Source organism: Cyanistes caeruleus, chromosome 28, assembly GCF_971803275.1.
Source record: "Cyanistes caeruleus chromosome 28, bCyaCae1.hap1.1, whole genome shotgun sequence".
NCBI classification, from domain to species: Eukaryota; Metazoa; Chordata; class Aves; order Passeriformes; family Paridae; genus Cyanistes; species Cyanistes caeruleus.
Window position 1 is genome coordinate 2,185,355 of NC_141728.1, and position 27,236 is coordinate 2,212,590.

The 27,236-nt window shown below is 52.2% G+C and overlaps 3 protein-coding genes across 4 annotated transcripts in view; 1 reads left to right on the forward strand and 2 right to left on the reverse strand.

Annotated features, from left to right (window-relative positions):
* The window catches only part of LOC147649028 (olfactory receptor 14J1-like), a 143,924-nt gene extending 125,180 nt beyond the window's left edge, over positions 1 to 18,744 (forward strand). The window contains exons 2-5 of one of the 2 annotated variants that reach the window (XM_086865115.1): positions 11,089 to 11,157; positions 12,198 to 13,816; positions 17,208 to 17,430; positions 17,558 to 18,744. In XM_086865115.1, coding sequence (XP_086721241.1) covers positions 17,577 to 18,509 — 933 coding nt within the window. In that variant the 5' untranslated portion in view covers positions 11,089 to 11,157; positions 12,198 to 13,816; positions 17,208 to 17,430; positions 17,558 to 17,576 and the 3' untranslated portion in view covers positions 18,510 to 18,744. Of the gene's footprint in view, positions 1 to 11,063; positions 11,158 to 12,197; positions 17,431 to 17,557 lie in introns of those variants that run through there. The other variant, XM_086865114.1, reaches the window with a different exon arrangement.
* LOC147649026 (uncharacterized) overlaps positions 1 to 27,236 on the reverse strand; it is a 519,865-nt gene that overhangs the window by 151,986 nt on the left and 340,643 nt on the right. The window lies entirely within an intron of this gene.
* LOC147649031 (maestro heat-like repeat-containing protein family member 7) lies at positions 1,826 to 8,207 on the reverse strand. Its single transcript, XM_086864969.1, has 16 exons — positions 7,876 to 8,207; positions 7,543 to 7,684; positions 7,120 to 7,184; positions 6,643 to 7,002; positions 6,310 to 6,458; positions 5,905 to 6,052; positions 5,513 to 5,703; positions 5,293 to 5,430; positions 4,899 to 5,013; positions 4,589 to 4,726; positions 4,180 to 4,356; positions 3,896 to 4,051; positions 3,635 to 3,736; positions 3,130 to 3,232; positions 2,795 to 2,851; positions 1,826 to 2,464 (listed from the first exon to the last, which is right to left on the reverse strand). The coding sequence occupies exons 2-16, from the start codon at positions 7,658 to 7,660 to the stop codon at positions 2,313 to 2,315; spliced, it is 2,169 nt and encodes a 722-aa protein (XP_086721095.1). The 5' UTR covers positions 7,661 to 7,684; positions 7,876 to 8,207; the 3' UTR covers positions 1,826 to 2,312.

A 27,236-nucleotide genomic window follows, 5' to 3' on the forward strand; every position in this document is an offset into this window, starting at 1 on the left:
CCTGAAGACTTCGCAACAACACTACAAAGGAGCCCTCCTGATGATGATGGTGAGTCACGGGGTGGTGTAAGAGACGGTCTGAAGTTTCCCTCATTTGCCTCACGAGCATGGCAAGAACAGAGACCGAGACCCTGAGGAGCCCAGGGGACTTTGTGCAGGGGTTCTGGCCTGGTTGAGGTGGATGCTTGCTAAGCCATTGTTTGAAGGGGTGCTCGACCTACAGCACAAGAGTGATTGTTTGCAGGTGTTTGCTGTGCTGCCACAGAACACTGCCTTCGTTCCTGCTGCTGAGCAGGGACTTGTGAGGAGCGGGGCCTGTTCAGTACCTCACACCTGCTTGCCAGAGCAACGGGTCACACCACAATAGCCTATACATCTCCCCACCTTTTGGCCAGCTGCCCCTTGCCTTGAAACTTGAGACTATAAAGGTGACTTTTCTAAGTTGCTTTTGGAGAGAGAGTTCCCCATGGAAGAAGACACGGGTGACCCCATCTTGTCCATTGGTAGCTATTACCCCCCCCCGTTTTCTCTCTTTACTTTGCCTCTTTATTCCTGTCTCTCTTTCTCTTTCTCTCCTTCTCATCCATTGCATAACCCATGATGCTGGCACTAAAATAAAGATGCATTATTGCTGTTGTGATTTAAACTGAAATCCCTTGGTGTCCTTTTTGCACTCTGAGATCAAATGAACCTCTGACGACGCCCGCCTGTGTGAGCAGATTGTGACACATGTATACTTCAATGTGTGCACAAATGATGAATAAGACAATTTCTAGCATCTATGTTGTTCATCAGACCGGGCGAGATGTTAGGAAGGAAGAAAATTTAACAAAAATTTTACAGATATGAATGCTTACCGAAAGGTTCTCTAGAAATGAAAGCAAGCTTGGATATATAAAAAGATGTTTTTAGGGCCACTTATTGCTGAAACCACTTAGAGAACAAAGGTTTAGTCGAGTTGGAAGGTTTAGAACAAAGGTTTAGTCAGTTAGAAGGAGGTTTTATGGCTAAAGTCCAAAAGATTTAAGTGGTCTTCAAACAAAGCATGTTTTCTACCAAGTGAAAAAGCACAGGCAGACAGAAAGACATTTTTTACCAAAGCAAAAAGGATTTTCCACTACAAAACAACTTTGAAAATTTAATATGTAATTACTAACTCAAATGATTAGTTAGTCACTAACATAGTATGGTAATTTTAGCAGTTTTGATAGAATATATGTACATGTAAAGGTATTGTGTATGATGCTGATTGGTTGTTATGCAATGATACACACAGCAAAAGAAAGTGATATAATGCACTGTAAGCAGAACTAAGTGGGCTTCAGGACACAGGGCTTGCCTGTAGCCAGCAGCTGTAGGCTGACCCACGACCCCCTGCTGTAATCTAGTTGATAGAATAAACAGCATTCTAAAGAAGAGCCATCTGAAGTCCCCATCTCTCTGCTGGCTCTAACAGTTCTGCCCTCTTCCTGATCCTGTCCAGGGATGGAGCATTGCTGTGCTTTCAGGAAGCTGTTCTAGAAAGACTCAGGCATTCCAAGCTCCTTTGCCCTCTGTGCATGCTTGCCACAGAATCCCTCACAGCCGGCTTCAGGGTATACTCAGCTTGGCTCCTCCAAAATCCAAGGCCTTCAGGGTGCTCAGTTAAACCTTTAACTCCACAATGCTGTGGAACTGGACCTTCAGCACAGGGACCTTTCCAGCCTGATCTCCGCTCGTTCCTCTGCATCTCTGCACAAAACACAGCGCAGGAGAGAACGGCAGGAGGGGCCTGTGTGTCACAGCGCTCTGGATTTGTGACCCTTCAACTCCACAGAGATGCAGGTAAAGTGAAAAAGGCAAACTGTTTATTGATGGGGTGTGAGGCAAAGGGATGAGCTGAGGGGCAAAAAAGGGGATGGGCAAGGTCTGTGGGCTGGAAGAAGGGAGCTGTCTAAAGGGAGGGAGAGTGGAGGGAAAAAGAAGGGATGGGCAGTGTCTGAGGGTTGCAAGGAGGTAACTATCAGAATGGAGGGAGAGTGGAGGGAAAAAGGAGGGATGGGCAGTGTCTGAGGGTTGCAAGGAGGGAACTATCAGAATGGAGGGAGAGTGGAGGGAAAGAGAAGGGATGGGCAGTGTCTCAGGGCTGCAGGGAGGGAGCTATCAAAAGGGAGGGAGGGTGGAGGGAAAGAGAAGGGATGGGCAGTGTCTTAGGGCTGCAGGGACAGAGCTATCTAGAGGCAGGGAGAGGGCTGAAGCCATGCGAGCTTCCCACAGGCTCAGCTGGGCCAGTTGCCAGCAGTGCCTGGAGCTCCAGCTGGTCTCTTCTGGTCTCAGCGTAGTCTCATCATCCGTAGCATCTTACATGAAGACTGGTTTCGTAAGCCAGCAGACGAGCGTAATTCTGCAGTTCTTTCAATAAACGTCTGCTGAAGAACTGTGTTTGTCTCAGAAGGGTTGTCATCTCTTTTTAGAGCTTGAAGTGCTGGAAGAGAGGGGAACAGAGCCACGATCAGAGCCCAGATCTGTGGGAATCCTAGGAGAAAGTCCTGCCAGAGCCATCCCAGCCTGCTCTTGCCGTGGCCACAAGAGTGAAGAGGCCAACAGGATCAGCTGCAAGGTCCTGGTCACGAATCCACACCCCACCCAAATCCCCGCCCCATGTCGCTGAAATCTCTCTGTGATATTCCCACACCACCAAGGTGTCCACACAGGGAGAGAAGCCCTCTGAAGCCGGGGCACGGATTACAGCTCCCTGCCCGGGCATTGCAGATCCCCCAGTGCCAGCCCCTCACTGCCCGCTGCCCTCACTCACCCGCGATGAGGGTCTGCAGCTCTTCCTGCTGCCCCCTCAGCTGCTCCCCGGCCATCCCTGGGAACACAGAGCCTGTCAGGGCCCCGGCGGCACAGCTCCCTGCCAGCGGCGCTGCAGCCCTGTGGCCACACGCCCTCCCGCCCCGGCAGGGCTCAGCCCGGGCCCTTGCCGCATCCTGACTCAGCCCAAGGGCACGGCTGCCAGAGGCCGGCAGCAGCAGCCCCGAGGGCAGCCGGGGCTCCAGGGCGCCGGGCCCGGGTGTCGCTGCCGGGGCAGTAGCCGGGGCTGGGGCCGAGCTGTGGCGGGGAGGGAGCCAGCCCGGGTTCGTGGCTCACCGAGGAACCTGACGGCCGCCTCTCGCAGCGGCTCCTGTGGGCTGTCCAGGTACGGCAGGGCCCGGCACAGGTGCTCGGCTGCTCGGTTCTTGTCCTGTGCCAGCTGCAGAGAGCGGTAGAGGGAAGGGTTGGCGCGGGCTCTGCCCCTCGGCCGGGCGCTGCTGCCTGCGGCCAGCCCCGGCCTCCCGTGCCCGCCCAGCCCTGAGGCCCGGCCAGCAGCCGCTGGCGCCGGGCTCTGGAGGGGGCAGAGAGCCGGCTGCTGCCCGAGGAGCCGCGCTGTGTCCCTGGCCCGCAGCCCCACTGGCTGTGGCTCCATCGGCACCCGGCTCGGGGCCACAGGAGCCTGGAGACGAAGCCGTGCGGCCCAGGGAAGGGAGCGGCGTGTGGGGCACAGGCTGGCACCCCTGGGTGCAGCACTGGGCAGGGGCCACAGCTGCCAGCCCCACACACTGAGTGCTGGGGGCTGGGAGCTTCTCAAAACTGGGCTTCTCCAGGCTGTTCTTACCAGACACTCAGCAAACTTTGACAGCTGCTCCTTCCTCACCAGCCGCTTCAAATTCCTCCTCTTGAGAAACTCGGCCACACGAAGCAGCGTTTCCCGAGAGGCCTGGAGAGCAGCAGAGATGCAGAGATGGCACTGCAGCCCAGGGCACAGGACTCTTGTCTGGGTGACAGGGCCCCGAGGAAGCCGCAGCCTGGGAGGTTCCAGGACAGGTGGAAGCCGATGCCCCTCCCAGGGATGCACCGGCATCACAGCAAACCTCACCTTCGCCACACGCCGGTTCTCATCATGGCAGTGGATGAAGAGTGGAATCAGGCTCTGGTCCAAAATCTTCTCCAGGGGCTTCTTTCCCTCGTCCACTACCAAGTCCATTGCCTTGAAGAAGAGGTCAAGGGAGAGCAACTGCACATGGCTGTGGTCCTGGAGGAAGAGAAGAAGACATTAATACCAATTCCTCCAGGCTCAGCTGGGCAAAGGCCCAGAAATCTGTAAGACACAAAGTTTCTGGGCAGCAGCCAATGCCCGTGGCTGGGGGCACAGAGCCTTACGTGATCAAAGAGCAGCAGGAGTGCCTGAGCCAGCTTTGGGGCAGTGGTGCTGCATATCATGATGTCTTTATTGTTGAGCATACTGATGAACACACGGAGGGCCATGCCAACTACATCTCCATCTGCATCAGCCAGCAGGTCCTGAAGGCTTTGAGAGAGGCTGCACATTCTTATGGCCTGTTTGGAACACAAGGCAGTGCTGGGAAGCCCTGAACGGCTGCAGCGCCAAGACCACCCTGGCACTGCAACCCCACCCTGCTGCTGCTGGGCCCAGAGGCCAAAGTCCTGTCCCAAAGCACTCAGGCAGGTGAGGCAGGAGAGCTGGGAGCAGCTGCCTCAGCTCCTGAAGCCCAGCCAGCCCAAGGGGCTGCTTTGCCCAGCACAGCTTCAGCTGCTGCCCCGTTCTCACCATCGAGGGATCCTTGCTGAGCACCACGAGGCCTCTGAGCGCCAGGCGACGCCTCTGCCTGCACTCGCTCTGCAGGTGCCTTGACGCGATCTCAAGGACACCGTCACCGTATTTAGTCAAATCTAAGCACTCGAGGACCTGAAAGGCACCGGGCAGTGACAGGGGAGCCGGCCGGCAGGAGCCTGGAACTGTGCAGGGCTGGGCCCAGGCAGCAGCACAGGGCGCGGGCACCGTCCCAGGCAGCTGCGGCTATGCAAGGGGACAGGGCTGGCAGGGAGCTCAGCGAGGGAGTGCTGGCCATCGGGCTCACCTCCACAAGGAATGCCAGGAAGGACAGATCACAGCATGGCTCCTCCCTTCTGAGTGACTTGAGCAGGTGGATTGCAATGCGGGAACAGAAGGGGATCAAGCCACGGCGCATCTCCCTGTCAGGGGGAAAACGGCACCAAGACTCTGATATGGGGGGAGCACAGACCTCTCCCAGGAATGACTCACAGAGATCTGGCCTTTCCCCAGCATCCCTGGAGGGACCGTGGGTGCTTTGGGAAGTGGCTCCTTTTGGGCACCCTCCTCTCTCAGCCTTTTCCAGTCTGCTCAGCCATCCCTCCGTGACGAGGCCCTCTGGCCAGGACCACAGGGACTGTGTGAGACACCCCAGGCACAGGGCACAGGTTTCAGAGGCAGCTGGGAGAAGTGAGGCTCACCTGGCCAGCAGACCCACGGCATAGTGCTGGGTGTCAGCACAGAGGAGCGTGTCCCAGCCACGCTTGCGTCCCATTTCCATGACCACATTGTCACACCGCAGTCGGCAGAGCAGAGATTTCATGACCTGCACTGCAAACCTGTGTGCAGAGCACAGCCCAGGTCACACTGGGTGCACTGGTATCAGCCACAAGGGCATGGGAAGGACAGGAGGACTGGCACCTGTTGGCGTTGCTGGGAAGGCGGTGTTGCTCCCGGCAAGCTTTCCAGAAGCTGTCAGCTTCCACTGGTGGCATCTGCTGTGTGGTGATGACAACATGGAACAGCAGAGCCACAAACAGGCGGGCGGAATAAAGCATCATCGCCTCGCAGCACTGTGGCATCTGGACAATCATCCAGAGCACCAGAGTTGCCTGCAAAAGAATCACACCAAGACAGTGCTCAGTGCCGAGGTGTCCATGGGGCAAAGCCCGAGGGGACACGCGCGGGGAACAGCGGGCCCGGTGTCCCCTGAGCCTGCCCCTGGCCCAGGTTTCAGCCCAGCGCCTTCGGCAGGAAGAAGATGGAGAGCTCCTGGGGAAGCAAGCTCCAGGTGATCATCTCCAGAAACTCACACTCAAGGGCAAAACGTCCTTGTTGTCCCCATCAGAGGTGCAGGTGCTGCAAAGGGGCCAGTTCTCCATCACACAGAGAAGTGTTGGCAGCACTTTCTCAACTGTTGGTCCCGATGAGGCTATGGTTTGCCACATCATGGCAGCAGCTCTGTGGGATCAGAGCTCTGTGTCAGGGGTGTCTCAGTGACATTGCCATGCCCTGTGTAGCTGTGGGGTCTCAGGGGACAGAGCCTCTGTGCCCTGAAGGGCAGGGAGGGAGCACTGGCAGCAGCCTCAGGAAACAGAGGGGCCTGAGGCTCCTGGACCTCTCTGCCTGTTGGGCAGAGCCCATTGGACAGGCTGTGCAGGGCGATGGGCCCTAAAGGCCAGTGAGCCCTGAGCTCTCAAGGCACGTGGGCCCCATACCTGTCACACGACGGGGCACAGCGCAGGAGGGTCAGCACCACATCAACCGGGTGTTCTTCAGCCAGCCTTATTATGTCAATTTTCTGCCTGATATCCACAGTGACATGGGACACCAGACTCTGGTGAATGTTCCTCACAGTAGATGGCACCTGGAGGAGGCATGGGGAAGACATGGAGTGCTGTCCAAGGCAGCAACTTCCCCAGCTTCCCCCAAGAAGTGCTTCCCTTCCCGTCATGTTCTGCTGGCCTCAAAGGCTGACGGGGCCCTGTGGATGTGGCTTGAAGGGCCACAGGATCCTGGGAGACCTCCAGTTCTGGCCCCTGGCTGGCTACCTGCTGGTCAGAAGAAGCAGCTCTCTTGTCAACAATGTCAGAAGACACACGAGGGTCCTTGAAATAATCCCATATGAGCTCTTGGCTAATAGTGGGAGTGAGTATCCTGTTGGTATCCGAAATGCCCTGAGTCTCTCCAATGTCATCATTTGGAATGGCCATGCCCTCAGTCACTGCCATGTCAGCCTCTGCCCTGTCATCCTTCACTGCAGCGTCAGAGTCTTGTGAGGGCTCAGCTGAATCTGGGCTGACATCAGGCTCTGCCTGGAGCTCGGTCAGCCCGGAGTCAGGCTCAGCTGTGCCCTCAGTTGCTGCTGCGTTGTTCTTTCTACGCCCAATGCGCAGGAACTTGCGGAACCTCTGTGCAGAATGAACAAAGGACAGGGAAGAGAGGCATGTTCCATGGATTGCTGCAAGTGCAGAGCTGGGCTGAGCAGTGACAGCAGGCCCAGCCCAGGTGGGGATGGCTGCAGGTACCTTCAGCGTTCTGCGGAAGCGGCCACGGGCAGGCTCCTGCTCTGGTCTCTTGTCCATGGCTGCATCTGTCAAAGAGCAGCCAGAGCTGAGGGGCTGCGGGACAGGCCAGAGAACACAGCCTAGCCCTGCTCTCCCCAGTCAGGGACAGCCCTGGGGTGGCTCAGGGGATGGAGCAGGGCCACTGGCAGGGGTCAGCCCCAGCCCCTCTTCTGTCTTGTCCTTGGGCATGTCCGGAGTGGAGGGGAGGGGAGGGGAGGGGAGGGGAGGGGAGGGGACGGGACGGGACGGGACGGGACGGGACGGGACGGGACGGGACGGGATGGGATGGGATGGGATGGGATGGGATGGGATGGGATGGGATGGGATGGTGCAGGGCCTGGCTGGCTGCAGCCATCAGCCCTGTGGCCCAGCTCTGCCACTCACTATCCTGCAGTGGTTGGAACTGCTCCGGCTCTTCAGGCTGCTGTGCTGGGGCAGCTCCAGGGGCTGTCTTTCTGTTGCCTCTGAACACTTGGAACAGGTTGAGGAATCTGCCCTCCATGACACAATCTGGCCTTGGGGGCACCTTAAAGAGAGATGCCTTGGGTAGTCTCTGAGTCAACAAGTCGTGCAGTTGTGCCTTGAAGGCACCTGCGAGAGAGAAGCCTCAGGAAGCCTACAGGACAGCAGGTCCTGCAGTCGGGTCTCGAGGGCTCCTGCCACAATGACTGGAGACTCCTCGTAAATGACTGTGGTCACCAGGTCCCACAGTCTCACCTTGAGGACAGAGGCCAGAAGGATGGGAGATGCCTCAGAAAAGCTCCAGGTACCAAGTACCAGAGTCTGGCCTTGAAGGCACCTGCAAAAGAAAAGTCTTGGGAAGGCCACGGGCCACCAAGTCCCGCAGTCTTCCCCCACAGGCACCTGCAAAAGAAAAGCCTCGGGAAAGCCACGGGCCACCAAGGCCCGCAGTCTTGCCACGAGGTCACCTGTAGGAGTAAAGTCTTGGAAAAGCTCTGGGTCAGACACAATCGAGTGCGCTGTGCGGGGACTCCTCACAGCACCGCTCTGGCGCGTCCTGTCCCGTCGCGTGCACTGGGCACAGTGGCGTTGCCCTGTCACCGCCAGCCCCTATGTCACCACGTGTCACAAAGGGCCCTTGGACACCCTGTCCCTTTCCATTCCACGGTTACCATGCTGCACCGTGTCACAAAGGGCCCTTGCACGCACTGCCACCTGCCCTGGTTCCGCCCCCATCCCCCCCAAAGTGGCCCAGGTTTAAAGGAATCCCTTGCCCAAAGTGTCTAAGACAGCCCGACAGGATCTTTAGGAACGCCTCAAACCATCAGCAAACGCTGCCCTGCTCTGCAGGCTCAGGGCAGCAGAAGGAGCCCCCAGGGCTGCCGACACAGCCGCAGCAGGAAGGGCACAGGGCCTTGTACAGAATCTGCACAGGAGCCTGGCAGCACTGAAATCAGCAAGTGTGGCAGAGTCCCCACCGAGGCAGACCTGCCACCCCAGCCGAGCCCTGGCAGTGCTGGTGCCCTTCTCCTGCCCCAGAGACCTGTGCCCCTGGGGGGCTTCTGTGCCAGAGGGCAGCCAAAGCCCAGGTGCATTGGGGACTGGGCTCCTTCCTGCAGGGGTCTTGGCAGGAGCACCTGGAACAACTGCTGGCAACGCTTAGCCTTGGTCAGATTATTACATGTTGGAATTATTTTCCCATTGAAGTCATTTCCTGCAGCTCAAAAACATCTTTGTTGGGAAGGCACAGAAGGATCTGGCATTTAAGGACCCTCAATTCATGAGAGCTTTACTTCCCCATTGCTCAACTCAAGAAGTTCCAAAAAGTTGCAGACTTCACCAATTAATTGGAATGACCGGAGAATTTGAAAGATTTGCAAGTTTGCTTCCCATCTCAAAGCAGCAAGTCCTTTGCCTTAACATCATCCATTGAGAGTCACTTTACAAAATGTAACACTACACAGAGGCTAAAAAAAGGCCATTCTTTGGTTTGCAAAGCTTTGGTTTTCTATGGAGGGATGATAATATCTTAATTCTCTGAAGGATTAAAGCTCTCAAGGAATGAAAGTCCACTCAGTATTACAAAAGTAGTCCAGACAATTGAGTAGATTGCAAAAAGGCTAATCCTGCCCCTGGTACAGATATCTAGGTGGCCAATAAATTACAGCTCTCCCCTCTTCTTTTTTTGCATGAGAACCAGGACCACTAACAGAAAAAGTCACAGCTATTCCTTATGTCCTCCATGACCAAAGCTGTGCCAAACCACGGATGCTGCCATCAAACTGACTCAAATTCCAGCCTAGACCTCTCACTTCCAGACAACTCCTTCCCCAACACACCCACCAACACCAATGCCCCCAAAACACGCTCACAGAACTCCTCAACACCCCACCAGGACAGGAGAAGGGACAGGCAGTGGGGTTATGGCTGTCTCTTAGCTGGGGGACACGGCTCAAAGGGCAGATGGTTGAGGTTTTGGTGTTGGACTGCTGCTGCCCAGAGGATCCACTGCTACTGCAGAACTTTTCTATCACTGAGTCTCTTTAATGTGGGTGAGCCTCTGCTCACAAGTGTGGCCATGTAACTGGGTCCTTTCAATACCCAATCACTCTGGGAGGGATCCTCACCATCTGCTTGGGTGCCTCAGGGGAAAACCAGAACCCGACCACCTCTGAAAGGGAGCGCTTCACGGCTGCTTTCGGGAGCCCAGCAGCTGCTGCTGTTGCCAGGGCATTACACAGGTGACAGCCAGGGAACACCCAGACCAATCCCCCCCTCCACCTTTTTTCTCCTTCCAGGGCCGCCCAGACCCTGCTGTTTCTGCCACTGCTCCGGATTTTTAGTACACTTTTAGCTCAATATCCCTGGGTCTGCCCAGCCTCATGCTGCTCCTGCCACAGCTTCGAGCTCATTGCTAAACTGTTTGCCACCCCGGGCCTGCACTCCTCTGCTGTTCCAGCCTGGCCCCTCGAGGGTCCTGCTATAGTCCATTTCACCAACTTTATATCCCCCCACATTCGGGTGCCAAAACAACTGCAGTGGGTTGATCCTGGCTGCGTGCCAGGTGCCCACTCTGTCGCTCTGTCACTCTCTTTCCCACTGGGACGGGGAAGAGGATAAGACAGAGAACAGCCAGCAGGGTGAGACAAGGCAGTTCTATTACAGTAAAATAAAGAACTAAGTAGAGATCTGGGCCTGCATGGGCTGAAGAGAAAAAAAGTCACTCTCTACTTCCCATCTGATGTTTGGACATTTTCTGAAAAGAAAGGCTTCAGCACACATAATGGTTCCTCCAGAAGGCAAACACTGAAAACTCAAAAATGCCCCCCCTTTCCTCCTCTCTCCTTGAGCTTAGCTCTCTGAGATGTTGTCATGAGGTATGGAATATCCCTCTGGCTAATTTGGGTCAGTTGGCTTGGTTGTGTCCTCTCCCAGGATCTTGCCTACTCCCATCCCCTTTGATGGGGGAAGGAATGTCAGAAGGAATGATGGCACTGCCAGGCAGTAGCCAAAACACTGGTCTGTTCTCAACACCTGTCTAGGTACTGAAATAAATTGGGCAGGACTAGAGGTCCTTTTTAATGCTTTTAATACAAGAATCAGCTTGGGTGGAGGCCCAAGGGGTATCACACACCGCCACTGCTCCCAGATTCCACACAGTGAAGGAGGAAGTTGACTTTGCCACACAGCAGAGTCGGAGCTTCCGTCCTCACAGGAGTCTGCAGGAATGCTCGTCTTCTTCGGCTCAGAGTCTGGGATGTCACCCTGGTCGAGTTCCCCCTTGGTGCTGTCAGCTTTTGGGAGGAAGTCAGGGGACTCCTCTGGGTCTTCCTCGTTTGGTGGTGCTGTCTTGATTTCTTCTCTTTAGTGTGGCTCGTTGTTTCCGGAGTCTTATTAGTCTGTGTGCATCCTGTGTGTCTCTGGTCTCTCTCATTTACATCCAGGCCCTTGTGTCATCCTCCTCCTCAGGGCTGGGGACGCCATTCTGGGGAGCAGTGGCGGTGATCTCCCGATGGGACAGGGACATGACAGCAAAGGGTAAGTACAGCTAATACATAACAAGAAAAGAGCTAATAACCTGAACTTGGGATAAACAATGAAATAATTGAACTGGTTTACAACAAAGCGCTAACCAAGGTTTAACACTTGCATCTGGGTTCTCAAAATTGTTTCTTACAGCCCAGTGCAGGTTGGGATGATGATCCACCCTCACAGCTGGCCCAGGACAGGTCTGGAGTGCTTTTGGTGGCACCTTGGGCTGGCACACACTTGAGGAGTGGGTCTGTTTTCAACAATGAAACTTGGGAGTTTTAGACTATGTAAAACAAAAAAAGAAAAAAAAGAAAAGAAAAAGGAAAATGCCCTCTTTGCCTGAGTGCAGGCAGCTCTCCAAGCAAAGCAGGTCCCAGGTGAGGGAGGACAGAGAGGATGGGATTGAGGAATGTGGAGCAAGGCTGTCCACACTGGCTCACACCTCAAGGCACAGCTTCTCTGAGCAGGCCAGACCTGCAGAGGAGAGACCCTGGCTCAATATCAATCACAGAATGCTGCAATCTCCTCTGCTCCAAAGAGAGCAGGAATAAAATACATCCTTTAGAACAGGAATGTGCATTTCTTAGAAGCTCTTTTTAATATTTCTCCATAACTTTAGTGGGAAAACTTCCAAATGAGCTGCACTGGAGCATAGGGAAATGAAGGCACAGCCATGGTTTGTCAGATTTGCACAAGGCTGCTCTGAGTCCCAGGGGCTGGATGGGGGAAATGGTGGGGTGGGGGTAGGGACAAAGTCTGATTGATCATCAGCCATAAGGGGTGTTTATTTTCAGATCTATTCAGACTGTATGAGGGGATGCTGGGGATTAATATCAATTGGGGATTAGAAACAGAAAAAGAAAACTGAACAGGACCAAACAATTACATCTCAGTTGTTTTCAGTACAGTAGATTTACTTTGAATGCACTTCTGAAATTTGTCTAATTAACCACGGAAGAACTGACGACTTGAATTTTTCCCAAGGGCTTGTTTTGTTTGGGTGATTTGAACAAATGTTAATGAGCCTTTGTCACTGAATTTCTCAGCTGAAGAGCTCAAGAAAGAAGAGGCCTGTGGAAAAGTAAAATTCATCAGCAACCTCCAAGTGGCTGAGGATCCATCCTCATGAGAGCAGGAATGACCAGCAATGGACACAGCTTTGTGGCTGCCCCAGCTTTGGGATGGGCCCTGGGCCTGGAGCAGGAGCAGCTCTTGAGGGCCCCAAGGCCGGGGCTGTGGTGCTGGCCTGGGCAGATGGGATGGCAGGAGGGGCTGCAGAGCTGCCAGGATCTCCTGGAGAGGGGAGCAGGGCACCCAGGGAGCCTCCTTTTCCTTTCGCCAGGCACTTTCCCCCATGGCTGGGGCTGAGGCCTCTCTGAGCTGCAGCTGCTGCTGTGCCCTGCAGAGGGGCTGAGGCCGTGGGGCAGTGCCCAGAGCAGCCTGCCCTGAGCAGAGCTGTGGGGCCAGAGCCGGCTGGGCTGTGCTGGGGAGAGGCCCTGGCTGCTGCCGAGAGCTCAGGGCAGCTGGGACAGCTTGGAGGGAGCTGGGCTGGGCTCAGAGAGCCTGCCAGAGAAACCAGCAGTGTCCATCTCAGCCTGTGTGAGCGTGAGGGACAGGACTCGGCCCAGGCCTTGTGGGGCAGGGCCAGCGCCTACAGGGCAAGGGATTGAAAACAGGCAAGTGGCCGAGAGAGGAGGCTGCTCTGTGCCTTTGGTGGCACGAGCAGGGCAGGGAGGGGGTCCAGGACATTTGTCACTGCCGGGCTCTGTCCCCAGGTGCTGCCAGCCCTGGCTGCTGAGCCCAGGTTTGGCCTGGGCTGAGTTTGGCTGTGGCCCAGCTCCATCCTCCTGCAGGGCTCAGGGCCTGTTGCTGGCCATGGCCAGCCCTGCCCGGCCTCTGTGCTGGCCCAGAGCCCGGCAGAGCCCGGGGCAGGGCTGTGTGTGCAGGCCCACAGGTGCCACGGGCTCTGCAGGAGCTGGGAGAGGCTGCCCAGCAGGGAGGCCATGGGGCACAGAGCCCCAGGGCTGCTGTGGGCACCACGGCACAGGGGCCGTGCCCACCCGCAATGCTCCTGCCCTGGGCTGGGCCTGCCCAGGGGCTGGGGCACCATGGCTGGGCCAGCGGGGCACAAAGGGGCCACGGAGCCGCTGCCAGGGCTGGCAGCAAGGCCAGGCACAGACAAGGAATTGCTGTGCATGGCCTGTGCTGGCCAGGGCTGGCTGTGGCAAGGGCAGAGCTCAGCTGTCCTTGGTAGCTGCAGGAAAAGTCCAGAGCCCAAAGAGCCTCCATGGCTGTGCTGGAGACCAAGGCTGCAGGAGGGGAAGGCAGGGCTGCTGTGGGATGGGGAGGGCATTGAATTCCAGCAGACACCACAGATGGGAGGCTTAGCAAGGCTTGAAGAGAAGAAAAGCTTCACAAGCCTCCAAGGGGGGATGTTACCAGATGAAAAACCATCTCCAGCTGGTGAACACACAGTTCTTGTTCTTCAAAACCCCCTGGCCCATGGAACTGCACCATGCCCATTGTATAAGAAGAATTGGAAAGCGACCAGCTCCAGTTGTGCCAACTTTTACCAGCTCACCGGGCAGTCAGGTCTGACTCTGACATCACCAAGCACCAGGGACCACCAAAGAGACGCCCAGGACAGAAGAACACAGCTATGAAGGTAAGAGAAAATATGTTAATGATTTCAGAGAAATGATTATCATATGTATGTTTATTCTGTGACAGTCAGTGAATATGGATGTAAAATACAGTCCACAAGCAGGAACTTTCCTGTACCCAGCACGCACACCTTTGGGAAGAGCTATTCCCCCTTGTGCATCTGGCTGAATAAAGAATGCTGCTTCTCACTGCTCCCTTGCTGTAAAGCAGTTTCTTTTATTTTTTCCCATTTTTGGTAGCAGAGTCACAATGGACCCTTGGTTCCATGATGCCCCATAGTGTCACCATGGTCTCCTTGGTTCTGCAGTGTCACCATGGGCCCTTTGTTCCCTGAGGTTCTGCAGTAGAACATGGTCACCTTGGTTCCGTGCGGTTCCATGGTGTCACAATGGGCCAGGGTTCCACAAGGCCTTGCTGTGTCAGAAGGGCCCCTTGGTTCCAAGAGGTTCCTCAGTTTCACCATGGACCATTGGTTCAATGTGGCCCCAATGTGCCAAAATGGATTTTGGTTCCGTGGGGTTCTGCTGTGTCAAAATGCACCCTTTGTTCCATGAGTTTGCCCAGTGTCACAGCTGACTCCTTGGTTCTGTGAGGCCCCACCATCAGCAAGTCTCTGAAACATCAGAGTAAGTCTTCTTAACACAGATTTGGTGTTTAAGAGGGCATCATTTATTCAGGCCTGAGGTCCAGCATGGGATAACTCCTAACCTGACATGGACATGTGATTCTCCAGTGTGTTGCTTTTATACAGTGGCTAAATGCATATTAAAATTTACCCACTTCCATAAAACCAAACCCCGAGTTCCCAGATTCAGTCCTTGTTTTTCCCATCACTGCACCCTTGAGCCAGATGTCTTCTTCTTGTCTCCCGACCATCCTTGCTGGGAAGGCAGGCCCTGCATGCCTTGTTCCTGTGCTAGAAGTTCACAGGCACGGTAAAAATTGAGTTAACCCTTTGGGTATCAAGGCCAAGGCTTTGTGTGGCCAGGCAGAGGCAGGCAGGACGCAGAGCTGTCAGCAAAGGAAGGGCCCAGCGAGCTGGGGCAGCCGGGGGATGACGACAGCCTGCAGGGCCAGAGGCGCAGGGCATGGACACCGTAGGGCAGCCTGGGCTGGAGAGGGCACAGGGATGGGCAGCAGCTGCAAGGCCCTGCCAGAGGCAACTTGTGCAGCCCTTTGGCCATGGCTGCTGGGCCTGGGCCTGAGCCATGAGGAGGAGACAAGTGACCCTGGCAGCCCTGGGGCCTCATTGCCTCCTTGTCCCTGCTCAGCAGCCTGGCAGGGGCCGCCCCATGGTGCTGCCCTTGGCATTGCACATCCCCACATGCCAGTGGCCCGGGAAGAGCCCTGAGCAATGAGGGAGGGACAGCATCTGCCTTGCCAGGGGCTGGGGCTCAGCCCTTGGCCCTTTGCACTCCTGAAACACATCCAGCTTTGCTCAGCACCAGAGACACCTTTCCCTTGCTTGTCCCCAGCTGTCACCAGTGCCTGCAGTGTTCTGCTCTCCCTGGAACCTGGGGACACTTTCCCAGTTGAGTGCCTCAGTGGGACCCATTAAAACCTCACAAAACTTTGGAGATGGATTGTGACTTTGAATTCTTGAGAGGTTTCTTCAGCTCCCTCTGGGGGACTGATGTTCAGGGACTCAGTGCCCAACCCACAAGAGAAGTCCTTGTGCTGTGTCTGTGCTGTTCAGCTGGGCTGGGCTCTGGCACAGAGGCAGCTCCTGGCAAGGGCAGCGCTGCAGAGAGACAGCTCTGGCCAGGAGCAGCTCCTGGGCACAGCCCAGCAGGGCTGGGGCACTGCCTGCAGCCACCCCGGGCACAGCACAGGGCACAGAGAGATGAGAGGCAGCCTGGGCTGGGAGGGTGAATGAGCTCTTGCTAGAGGAGAAATCTTCACAGTGTTTGAAAGAATAATTCTCTGGCTAGAGCAAAGCTAAACTTCCATTCCTGGAGGCTTCTCCTAAGGCTGGCACATCCCATGGTTTCCATGATCATTTGGATGGACTCTCCCAGTTCCTCTGGTGCAGAGCAGGTGGCCACAGGGCAGGCAGGGCAGTTACCTGCAGGCAGCAAGGGCAGGCAGCAGGAGTGAGGAAGAGGTTCAAGGTAGCCTGGGGTGGGGGAACAGGAGAGACCCCATCAGGGGAGAAATCTGCACAGCCCCTGGACACGGTGAGTCTCTGGCTGCAGAGCAATGCAGGTGAGTTGCTGGGAGTGTCTGTGACAATGCCAGCACTGACAGGACCTGTCAGGGTGGCTCTCCTGGATGTCCTGGTGTGGAGCAGAACAAGCTCCAGAGCGGGGCTTCCCTGCTGCTCCCTGAGAGGCACAGGACAGGTCCCTGCACAGGCAGAGCTGTGCCGGGGCCGTGGGGTGGGGATGGACTCTGTGAGCCCTGGCAGGGAGCGGAGCTGGGCACGGGGAGACGCTGCTGGCAGGAACAGACCCACTCAGCAGAGACACGGGCAGGGAGGGACAGGGAGCTGCTGCCAGAGATGCTGGCCAGGGGGATGTGGGCACCTCCCTGCTGTCCCTGTGCCTCAGACACCTTCCCCCAGCAACTCCTGCCCGGGCTCCTTTCCCAGCCTAAGCAGAGCCCCTGCCCTCAGCCCACGGGGGCTCGGGTGAGCTTTGCCCCTGCAGCAGCCGGAGCCCAGGGAAGGAGAAGCCCCTGATTTCCATCAGTCTCTGTGTCCCTCCTCCCCTGGCAGCAGTATTGTGGCATTTCCCTGCCATCCCCAGGTGCCTGTGTGTCCTTGTTGCCACCAGTAGGTTTGCTGAGGCAGTGCAAGGGTTTGGGGGTGGCAGGTGCCTGTCCAGGCAGGGAGCCTTTGGATGCTGCTGTGGAGATGTGTCTGTGGGAGCAGAGTGCCCAGCTCTCGCCATTCAGGGGCCGTTCAGGTGATTCCCTGGCTGTCCTGCAGGGCTGCAGGGTGCCCTCCAGAAGGGCACAGCTCTCCTGTGGTGTCTCTGGGCTGCCTGGGATCCCTGTGCAGGAGACAGCTCAGTGCTAGGGCCAGGGAAACGCTGCTGGGCAGCTGCAGCTGTTCAGCTGCAATGATCCCTCTGTGCCCCAGCCTGGCAGGAGACAGCTGAGATCCTAAAGAGACACCCTGAGAGAAGGCGAGGGCTCTGTCACTGTGCTCTCTGAAGCCAGAGCTCTCTGCTCTCAGCAGTGCCCTGTTTCTCTCAGGGAACTCCTCTGGGTGCCTCTCCTTCAGCTCTAAGCTGCCAGCAAGGAGCAGTGAGAACAGCCCTGATGGGCAGAGCTGCTCTCTTGTCCCTGCACTGAGACCATCCCTGTGCCTCTCACACCCACACCATTTCACCTGCAGTACATTAGAAATGTCAGGCATTTCAAACACCCACAACCTCTCCTAACTGCAGCAGGTGTGACTGGATGAACAAATACAAGGAATTTCCTCAGCTCAGTTCTTCAGATGAGCAAATTGCCAACAGGAAATCTGAACAGCTTTTTGGTGTATCACGGCTTCAGTTAATTGGAGATCAGTCAGTGTTCTCGTTTGCCTCTCACTGCACAAGAAGAAGGAATCCTCCAGAGCCCATTTGTGAGTCCCTGCTCTCAGTGCCTGCAAATCCCAGAGCCCAGGTGAGGGGAATGCAGAAAAGTGTTTGTAAAAAGAGAGACTCTGAATGTTAAATTGCTATAAGATAGGCAATATATTTTGCTCATAGAATTGTGGCCTGACTCTGTGCTGTGTTTTCCTCCTCCACAGATAAAAATTTCCTTAGCAAATGTCCAACAGCAGCTCCTTCAGCCACTTCCTCCTGCTGGCACTGGCAGACACGCGGCAGCTGCAGCTCCTGCACTTCTGCCTCTTCCTGGGCATCTCCCTGGCTGCCCTCCTGGGCAACACCCTCATCATCAGTGCCATAGCCTGCAGCCACCACCTGCACAGCCCCATGTTCTTCTTCCTGCTCAACCTGGCCCTCACTGACCTGGGCTGCATCTGCACCACTGTGCCCAAAGCCATGCACAATTCCCTCTGGGACACCAGGACCATCTCCTACTCAGGATGTGCTGCACAGCTGTTTCTGTTTGTCTTCTTTCTTGGAACAGAGTATTTCCTGCTGACCATCATGTGCTACGACCGCTACGTGTCCATCTGCAAACCCCTGCACTACGGGACCCTCCTGGGCAGCAGAGCTTGTGCCCACATGGCAGCAGCTGCCTGGGCCAGTGGCTTTCTCAATGCTCTGCTGCACACGGCCAATACATTTTCCCTGCCCCTGTGCCAGGGCAATGCCCTGGGCCAGTTCTTCTGTGAAATCCCACACATCCTCAAGCTCTCCTGCTCCAAATCCTACCTCAGAGAAGTTTGGCTTCTTCTGTTTTCCATCTGTTTATTTCTTGTCTGTTTTGTGTTCATTGTTTTCTCCTATGTGCAGATCTTCAGGGCTGTGCTGAGGATCCCCTCTGAGCAGGGACGGCACAAAGCCTTTTCCACCTGCCTCCCTCACCTGGCTGTGCTCTCCCTGTTCCTCAGCACTGCAGCCTTTGCCCACCTGAAGCCCCCCTCCATCTCCTCCCCATCCCTGGATCTGGCAGTGTCAGTTCTGTACTCGGTGGTGTCTCCAGCCCTGAACCCCCTCATCTACAGCCTGAGGAACCAGGAGCTCAGGGCTGCCCTGAGAAAATTGATGACTCTGTATTTTCAGAAGTATTAAACTCTCTCTTTTCTGCTGCAAAGCCTTTTGAATGTAACTCTTTGGAATCTTAGCTTTATTATTCCCTAATTGTGCATTTACTCATTGGTAACTTTTTCTACTGTTGTGTGTTTTACAAATACTGTAGTATTACTTTTTGTATTTCTACATGAATATCTACCTTTCCTGTGAAACACAAAGACCTGCAAGAGGTCTGTTCCCTGTGCATTTAAATAAAAACAAATGCCTGCCCTGACCTGTGTGTCCAGGATCATTCCTCAGTGCTTCTCTGGCTCTGCAGTGAATGATTTTGGGTACCTTAACACCCAAGGGTTCAAGCTTTCCAGGTTAAATGGGCTAAATTAATGCAGTTTCTGCTGTGGAAAGTGTTTTATGTTCAACTGGATGTTGCATTAAATGCTTTGCCCAAGTTCCTTGGTTCTCTGTACTTTGCCAGTAAAATTCTGTGTGGTTTTCACCTCTGAGCTCCGTTGGTCAGAGCACGGTGCTGATATCAGCGAGGCTGTGGCTTCAATCACTGTGTGGGCCATGCACTTGACAGCTGGAATTGCTGGTCCTTGGGGGTCCCTTGCAACTAAGAATATTCTTTGCCCCTGTGTCCCTTGAGAATATCTGCTGGGGTTTGTCCCGTGCACCAAAGGCAAGTCAAGGAGCCTTTGGTTGCCGCCATCACTGGAGTGCTGTGGGCTGTTGCAGCCCCGCAGGCTCCCAGGGGCCTCTTGTTTGCGTCAGGCCCTGCTGGCTCACGCTGGCCCTTGGTTCCATGAGGATCTGCAGGGTCCCCCAGGTTGATGGCATTTGTCCTTGCTGCCCCTCACATCCCCCTGCCCCAGGAACAGCCCCCAGCCCCCCGTGAGGGACAGGCCCTGCTGTGCCAGGCCTGGGCTCAGGGCTTGGCCTTTCTGCTGCCTCCAGCCAGCCAGGGCTTGCTCAGCATTGCAGTTCCTGCTCACAGCCTTTGGCTCCCTGCAGTCCTGGCCTCCAGGATCTGCTCTCCCCACTCCCTGGGGAGCCTTTGCCACTCCCTGCCCTCCCTGGGGCCACTGATGCTCCAAGGGACTTGCACTTTGCCTTTGGACTCCTGGAGCAGCTTCTTCACCCTTCTCTCAGTGCCTGAGGCTCCTGGGCTCAGCCCCAAATCCAGCGTGGGGCTGGTTCAAGTTATAATCATGTCCACACTTTCATTAACATGAGTTAATGACAAGCTCCTGGTTTCATTACTCACCATTTTGGCCCCAAATTCCCTTTTTCTTAGATCCAAAATGGACCTTTTTGGCTCCAAAATCCCCCTTTTGGGACCAAACTGTTTTTTTTCATTTTTTGCCAAACTCCCCTTTTAGGCAAGAGACTCTCCTTTGTTTTAATCCAAACTCTCACATTAAGATCCAAATTCCCACATTTTGTTAATCAAACCTCCAGTTTTGGGCCAAACTGTTCCTTTTGGGAGCCAAATTCCTCCTGGGTCCACATTTTCCATCTGGGCACCCAAATTCACCTTTTTTTGGTCTAAATTTCTGGTTTTTGAACCCAGATTCCACTTTTGGCATCCAAATTTCTCACCTGAGTGCTCAATTTCCCCCTTTTTAGGCCCAAATTCTCCTTTTTGCATCCAAATGTCAAACTTGAGTGCCCAAAATGTTCTTTTTTGGCCCCAAATTCCTAATTTTGAGCCCAAATTCTCACTTTTGGACCTAATTTCCCCTTTTTTCTGGGCCCAAAATCCCATTTTCATCCCAAATCTCCCCTTTTTTCCCCAAATTCCCCCCCTGGCTGCCATTGGCTCACCTGAGTTGACCTTTTGGCATCAGACTTTAATATTTTTTTTAAACAAACTCTCCTTCTTGGGTCTAAACTAAGTTTTTGTTGCTCAAACCTCCAGTTTTGGGCCAAACTGTCCATTTTGGGAGGCAAATTCCCACTTCTGGCTCCAGATTTCCCATCTGGGCACACAAATTCCCCTTCCTTGGGACCCAAGTCCCCATTTTTGGCCCCAAATTCTTCTTTTTCAGTCCAAATACCCTACCTGAGTTCCCAAATTCCCCATTTTTAGGCCCAAATTCTCTATTCCTGGGCCAAATGTTCCCATTTCAGGTACAAACTTTCCACCTGAGGACCCAAATTCCTATTTTTGGGGCCCAAAATTCCAACTTCTGGACAATAACTCCCTTTTATTCTGTCCCCCAATCCCCTTTTTCATCCCAAATCTCCTTTTCTTGCTCCAGATTTCCCCCTGGCTGCCATTGGCTCACCTGGGTTGACATTTTAGCATCAAACTCCCATTGTTTTAATCTAAACTCTCATTTTTACATCTAAACTGCTCCTTTTTGCTGCTCAAACCCCCGGTTTTGGGCCAAACTGTTCCTTTTGGGAGCAGAATTCGCCCTTTTGGGTCCACATTTCCCATCTGGGCACCCAAATTCCTCTTTTTTTGAACCCAAATTTCCATTTCTTAGACCCAGATTCCCTTTTTTGGGTCCAAATTTCCCATCTGAGCACCCCAATTCTGCTTTTTTAGGCCCAGTTTCTCTCTCTGATGTTCCCTCCCTCCGAGAAACCCTGTTAAAAGAGACCCCCAGACCCCAAATCCTTTGTCTTTCGCCCTTTGGATTCCCCTTCACAGAAATAAACTGTGGAATGCAAACCAGGGAGAGAGTCCCCCCCTGATTTCTTTACTCGCTTGCTAAGACTGGAATTCCTGAAGAAAATCAGTGAACCCCACAAACATCTGCTGGCTGGAAACCAGAGTGAAGAGAAACCTCATCCCTGAGCCAGCCGGGCCACTCCGGGAGCTTCCAGTCAACCTTTTTTTGGCCCAAATTCTGCCTTTCAGCGCTGAAACTCCCCCTTATGGGTCTAAACTTCCCTTTATTTGGGCACCCCAATTCTCCTTTTTTGGTCCAAATTCCTGAGTTCTGAACCCATATTCCCATTTTTGTGTCAGTGTTTCCCACTAGATCCCAAATTCCCCTGTTTTGGTCCAAACTTCCCATTTGGGCACCCAAATTCCTCTTTTTTAGGCCAAAACTCTCCCTTTTAACACCAAATTTCCCCTTCTGGGTCCAAATTTCCCATCTGGGCTCTCAAATACCTATTTTTTCTCATTTTAATTCCAATTTTTGGGTCCAAATTTCTCACCTGAGTGCCCAAATTCCTCCTTTTTGTTCCAGATTACCCCTTTTTGGTCCAAATTACCCCTTTTAGTCCAAATTTCTGATCTGGGGACTCAATTTTTTTGGGCCTTTTTAGGCCTAAATTCTCCCTTTTTGGATACAGACTTCCTTTAATTCTGGCCCCAAATCCTCTTTTTCATCCCAAATCTCCCTTTCTTGCCCCAAATTTCCCCCCTAGCTGCTGTTGGATCACCTGGGTTAACCTTTTAGCATCAGACTCCCATTGTTTTAATCCAAAATCTCATTTTTATATCTAAACTACCCCTTTTTGCTGCTCAAACCCCCAGTTTTGGACCAAACTGTTCCTTTTAGGAGCCAAATTTTCCCTTCTTGGTCCACATTTCCTATCTGGACAGCCAAATTCACCATTTTTTGGTCCAAATTTCCATTTTTTAAACCCAGATTCCCTTTTTGGCATCTAAATTTTCCATCTGAGCGCTCCATTTTCCCCTTTTTAGGTTCAAATTCTACATTTTGAGTGCAAATGTCCCACTAAGTGCCCACAATGTTGTTTTTTGTCCCCAAATTCCCACTTCTGAGCCCAAATTCTCACTTTTGGACCTAATCTCCCCATTTCTTTGGCCCAAACTCCCTTTTTTCATCCCAAATCTCCCTTTCTTGCCACCGATTTCCCCCCTGGCTGCCATTGGCTCACCTGGGTTGACCTTTTAGCATCAGACTCCCATTTTTATAACCTAAACTCTCATTTTCACATCTAAACTGCCCCTTTTTGTGGCTCAAACCCCCGGTTTTGGGCCAAACTGTTCTTTTTGGGAGACAAATTCCCCCTTCGGGGTCTACATTTCCCATCTGGGCACCCAAATTCACCTTTTTTTGAGCCCAAATTTCCATTTTTTGGACCCAAATTCCCATTTTTGGGTCCAACTTCCCCACCTGAGCACCCAAATTCTCCTTTTTTCAGCCCAAATTCTGCCTTTCAGTGCAAAAACTCCCCCTTTCTGGGTCCAAACTTCTCTGTTTTTGGGCATGACAATTCTCCTTTTTTCAACCCAGATTTCTGGGTTTTGGACTCATATTGTGCTTTTTGTGTCCAAGTTTCCCACTGGATCCCAAATTTCCCCAGTTTGGTCCAAACTTCCCATTTGGGTGCCCAAATATTCCTTTTTTAGGCCAAAATTCTCCTTTTTGTCCCCAAACTCCTTTTTCCTGGCCTGAACTCCCCTTTTTCATCCCAAATCTCCCCTTTTTGCCCCTCATTTCCCCCTGGCTGCCATTGGCTCACCTGAGTTGATCTTTTAGCATCAGACTCCCATTGTTTTTTTAATCCAAACTCTCATTTCTGGGTCTAAACCAACACTTTTTGTTTCTCAAACCCCCACTTTTGGGCCAAACTGTCCATTTTGGAACCACATTCCCCTTCTGGGTCCAAATTTCCCATCTGGGCACACAAATTCTCCTTTATTGGGACCCAAGTCCCCATTTTTGGCCCCAAATTCTTCTTTTTGGGTCCAAATACCCTACCTGAGTTCCAAAATTTCTCCTTTTTAGGCCTAAATTCTGCTTTTCAGTCCCAAAACTCCCATTTGGGGTCCAAATTTCCCATCTGAGCACCCAAATTCCCCTTTTCTTTGGCATAAATTCTCCTTTCCAGGGCCAGAAGTCCCCATTTTAGGCATAAACTTCCCACCTGAGGACCCAAATTCCTATTTATTGGGCCCAAACTATCCTGGTTTTGTGCACAATCTCCCTTTTTTTCTAGCCCAAACTCCCCTTTTTCATCCCAAATCTCCCTTTCTTGCCCCAAATTTCCCCCTGGCTGCCATTGTCTCACCTGAATTGATCTTTTAGTGTCAGACTCCCATTATTTTTTTAATCCAAACTCTCATTTCTGTGTCTAAACTGCCCCTTTTTTTGGCTCACATTTCCAGTTTTGGGCCGAACTGTTCCGTTTGGGCCCAAATTCCCTCCTTTTCAAGTCCAAATGTCCCATCTGGGCACCCAATTTCCCCTTTTTAGGGCCCAATTTCTTCTTTCCTGGATCAAAATTCCCCTTTCTGAGCATAAATTTCCCACAAGTGCCCAATTTCCCATTTTTTAGCCCCTAATTCTCCCTTTCTGCACCAAAACTCTCACTTTTGGGTTCATATTTTACATCTGGGTACCCAAACCCCCCTTTTTAAGGCCCAAATTCTCCATTTCTTAATCCACACTCCATTTTCTGCATCCAAATTTCCCACCTGAGTGCCCAATATCCCAATTTTTGGACCAAATTCTCCTTTTCGGACCTAAACTCCCTTTTCTTCTGGGCCCAAATTTCTCTTTTTCATCCCAAATCTCCCCTTTTTGACCCAAATTGCTGCCATTGGCTCACACGAGTTGACCTTTTAGCATCAGACTTTAATATTATTTTAAAACAAAATCTCCTTTTTCTATCTAAACTAACACTTTTTGTTGCTCAAAGCCCCAGTTTTGGGCCAAACTGTTCCATTTTGGAACCACATTCCCCCTTCTGGGTCCACATTTCCCATCTGTGCCCCCAAATTCCCCTTTTTTGGGACCAAACTCCCCAGTTTTGGCCCCAAATTCTTCCTCTTTGAATTCAAATACCCTACCCGAGTTCCCAAATTTCCCCTTTTTAGGTCATTTTTGAGTCCAAATGTCACACTTGAGTGCCAAAAATTTTCTTTTTTGGCCCCAAATATTTTTTTAAACAAAATCTTATTTTTGGGTCTAAACTAACACTTCTTGTGGCTCAAACCCCCACTTTTGGGCCAAACTCTCCATTTTGGGAGGCAAATTCCCACTTCTGGCTCCAAATTTCCCATCTGGGCACACAAATTCCCCTTTATTGGGACCGAAGTCCCCATTTTTGGCCCCAAATTCTTCTTTTTCAGTCCAAATACCCTACCTGAGCAATCAAATTTCCCATTTTTAGGCCTAAATTCTCTCTTCCTGGCCCAAATGTCCCCATTTCAGGTACAAACTTTCCACCTGAGCACACAAATTCTGCTTCTTTAGGCACATATTCTGCATTTCAGCACCAAAACTCCCCCTTCTGGGTTCAAACTTCCTTTTTTCTGAGCCCCCCAAATCTCCTTTTTCCAGCCTAAAATTCTGGGGTTTGGACCCATATTCCAATTTTTGTGTCCAAGTTTCCCACTAAATCCCAAATTCCCCTGTTTTGGTCCAAACTTCGAATTTGTGCATCCAAATCTTCCTTTTCAGGCCCAAAATCTCCTTTTTGGACACAAACTCTTTTTTTTCTCTGGGCCAAACTCCCTTTTTTCATCCCAAATCTCCCTTTTTTGCCCCAAAGTTCTCCCCGGCTGCCATTGGCTCACCTGGGTTGAACTTTTAGGCTCAGACTCCCATTATTTTTAAACTAAACTCTCATTTTTATATCTAAACTGCCCCTTTCTGTTGCTCAAACCCCACTTGTGGGACACACTGTTCCTTTTGGAGCCAAATTCCCCCTTTTTTGGGTGCAAATGTCACATCTGGGCACCCAAATTCCTCTTTTTAGGGCCTAAATTATTTATTCCTGGACCCAGATTCCCCTTTCTGGGCTCAAATTTCCCAAAACCCCCACTTTTGGATCTAAATTTCCCATCTGGGCACCCAAATTCCCCTTTCTCCTGGCCCAAATTCCCCTTTTTGGACCCAAACTCTCTTTTTTTCATGCCAAATTTCTCTTTTTCATCTCAAATCTCCCCCTTTCACCCCAAATCGCTGCCATTGGCTCACCTGAGTTGTCCTTTTGGCATCAGACTTTAATTTTTTTTGAAAACATAATCTCCTTTTTGGGTCTAAACTGCCCCTTTTTGTTGCTCAAACCCCCAGTTTTGGGCCAAACTGTTCCATTTTGGAACCACATTCCTCATTTGGTCCAAATTTCCCCCCGGTCACCCAAATTCCCCTTTTTTGGGACCCAAGTCCCCAATTTTGGGCCCAAATTCTTCCTTTTTGGGCACAAACTCCCTTTCATTCTAGCCCCAAATCCCTTTGTCATCCCAAATCTCCCTTTCTTTCCCCAGATTTTCCCCCTGGCTGCCGTTGGCTCACCTGGGTTGACATTTTAGCATCAGACTCCCATTTGTTTTAATCCAAACTCTCATTTTTACACCTAAACTGCCCCTTTTTGCTGATCAAACCCCCAGTTTTGGCCCAAACTGTCCTTTTTGGGAGCAAAATTTCCAATTTGGGGTCCAAATTTCCTGAATGGGCACCCAAATTCCCCTTATTTTGTGCCAAAATTCTCCTTTCCTGGCCCAAATTCCCCTTTCTGGGCACATTTTTTTTACCTGAATGTCCAATTTCCCCTTATTTTGGCCCTAATTCTCCATTTCTGCACCAAAACTCTCACTTTTGCATTCAAATTTTACATCTGGGCACCCAATTTCCCCTTTTTTTCCTGGCCCAAATTCTCCCTTTCTTAATCCACACTCCATTTTCTGCCTCCGAATTTCCCACCTGTGTGCCCAAATTACCCATTTTTGGCCCAGATTCCCCTTTTTAGACCCAAACTCCCTTTTTTCCTGGCCCAAATTTCTCTTTTTCAGCCCAAATCTCCCTTTTTTGCCCCAAATTGCTGCTATTGTCTCACCTGAGTTGACCTTTTAGTGTGAGACTCCAATTGTTTTTTTAATCCAAACTCTCATTTTTGGGTCTAAACTCCCCCATTTTATGGCTCAAACTCCCAGTTTTGGGCCAAACTGTTCCTTTTGGAGCAAATTTCCCCCATTTCTGGGTCCAACTGTCTCATCTGGGCACCCAATTTCTCCCTTTTTGGTCCCAAATTCTCCTTTCCTGGTCCCAAATTCCCCTTTCTGGGCCCAAATTTCACACCTCAGTGACCAATTTCCCCTTTTTAGGCCCAAATTTCTCTTTTTCAGCCCAAATCCCCCCTTTTTGAACCAAATTGCTGCCATTGGCTCACCTGACCTTTTAGCGTCAGACTAAAGGCTTTAAGACTTATTAATGACTTTAATATTATTTTAAAACATAATCTCCTTTTTGGGTCTAAACTGTAAGAGACGCTTCGGGGGTGGGCGGTCTGAGACACGGCAGAGACCTCTCTAGTCGAGTTAGGTGTCAGTAGTTTATTCCAGGGCGTGGGAGAGAGAGATCCCTGCTAGGAGCCAGCAGATAGAGCTCAAAGCAGGCTCGGAGAGAACAATACAAAAGGGGTAAAATATGAATACAGGAGCTCAGGATTTAAGATTTCTAAGAAAGAGAGGAACAGAACAGAAGTGAGAGAGCCGGGAAAAAGAGGGGATAAAGAAGAGCAGGAAAGAGAGAACAGCAAGAGTGTAGAAAGTGTGAGGCAAAAAGGCTGAGAGCCAAGAGAGAGCCAAGAGAGAGCCAAGAGAGACTAAGCAAGAGCGTAGCAAAAGAGTTCTCTTTTACAGTAACTTATATAATCTATACATTGAATATGCTATTCCTTTACTGACCAATCTTTCTAAGTATACTAATACAGTAACATTTGTGTGTGACCTATAGAAATTGCTGATTTTGCATATTTTTAGCTATCTCAGGGGTCCTTCAGACCTTTCCTTATAAGGCTGGGGAGAGGGGCCTCAGCTTGGTTTTATTG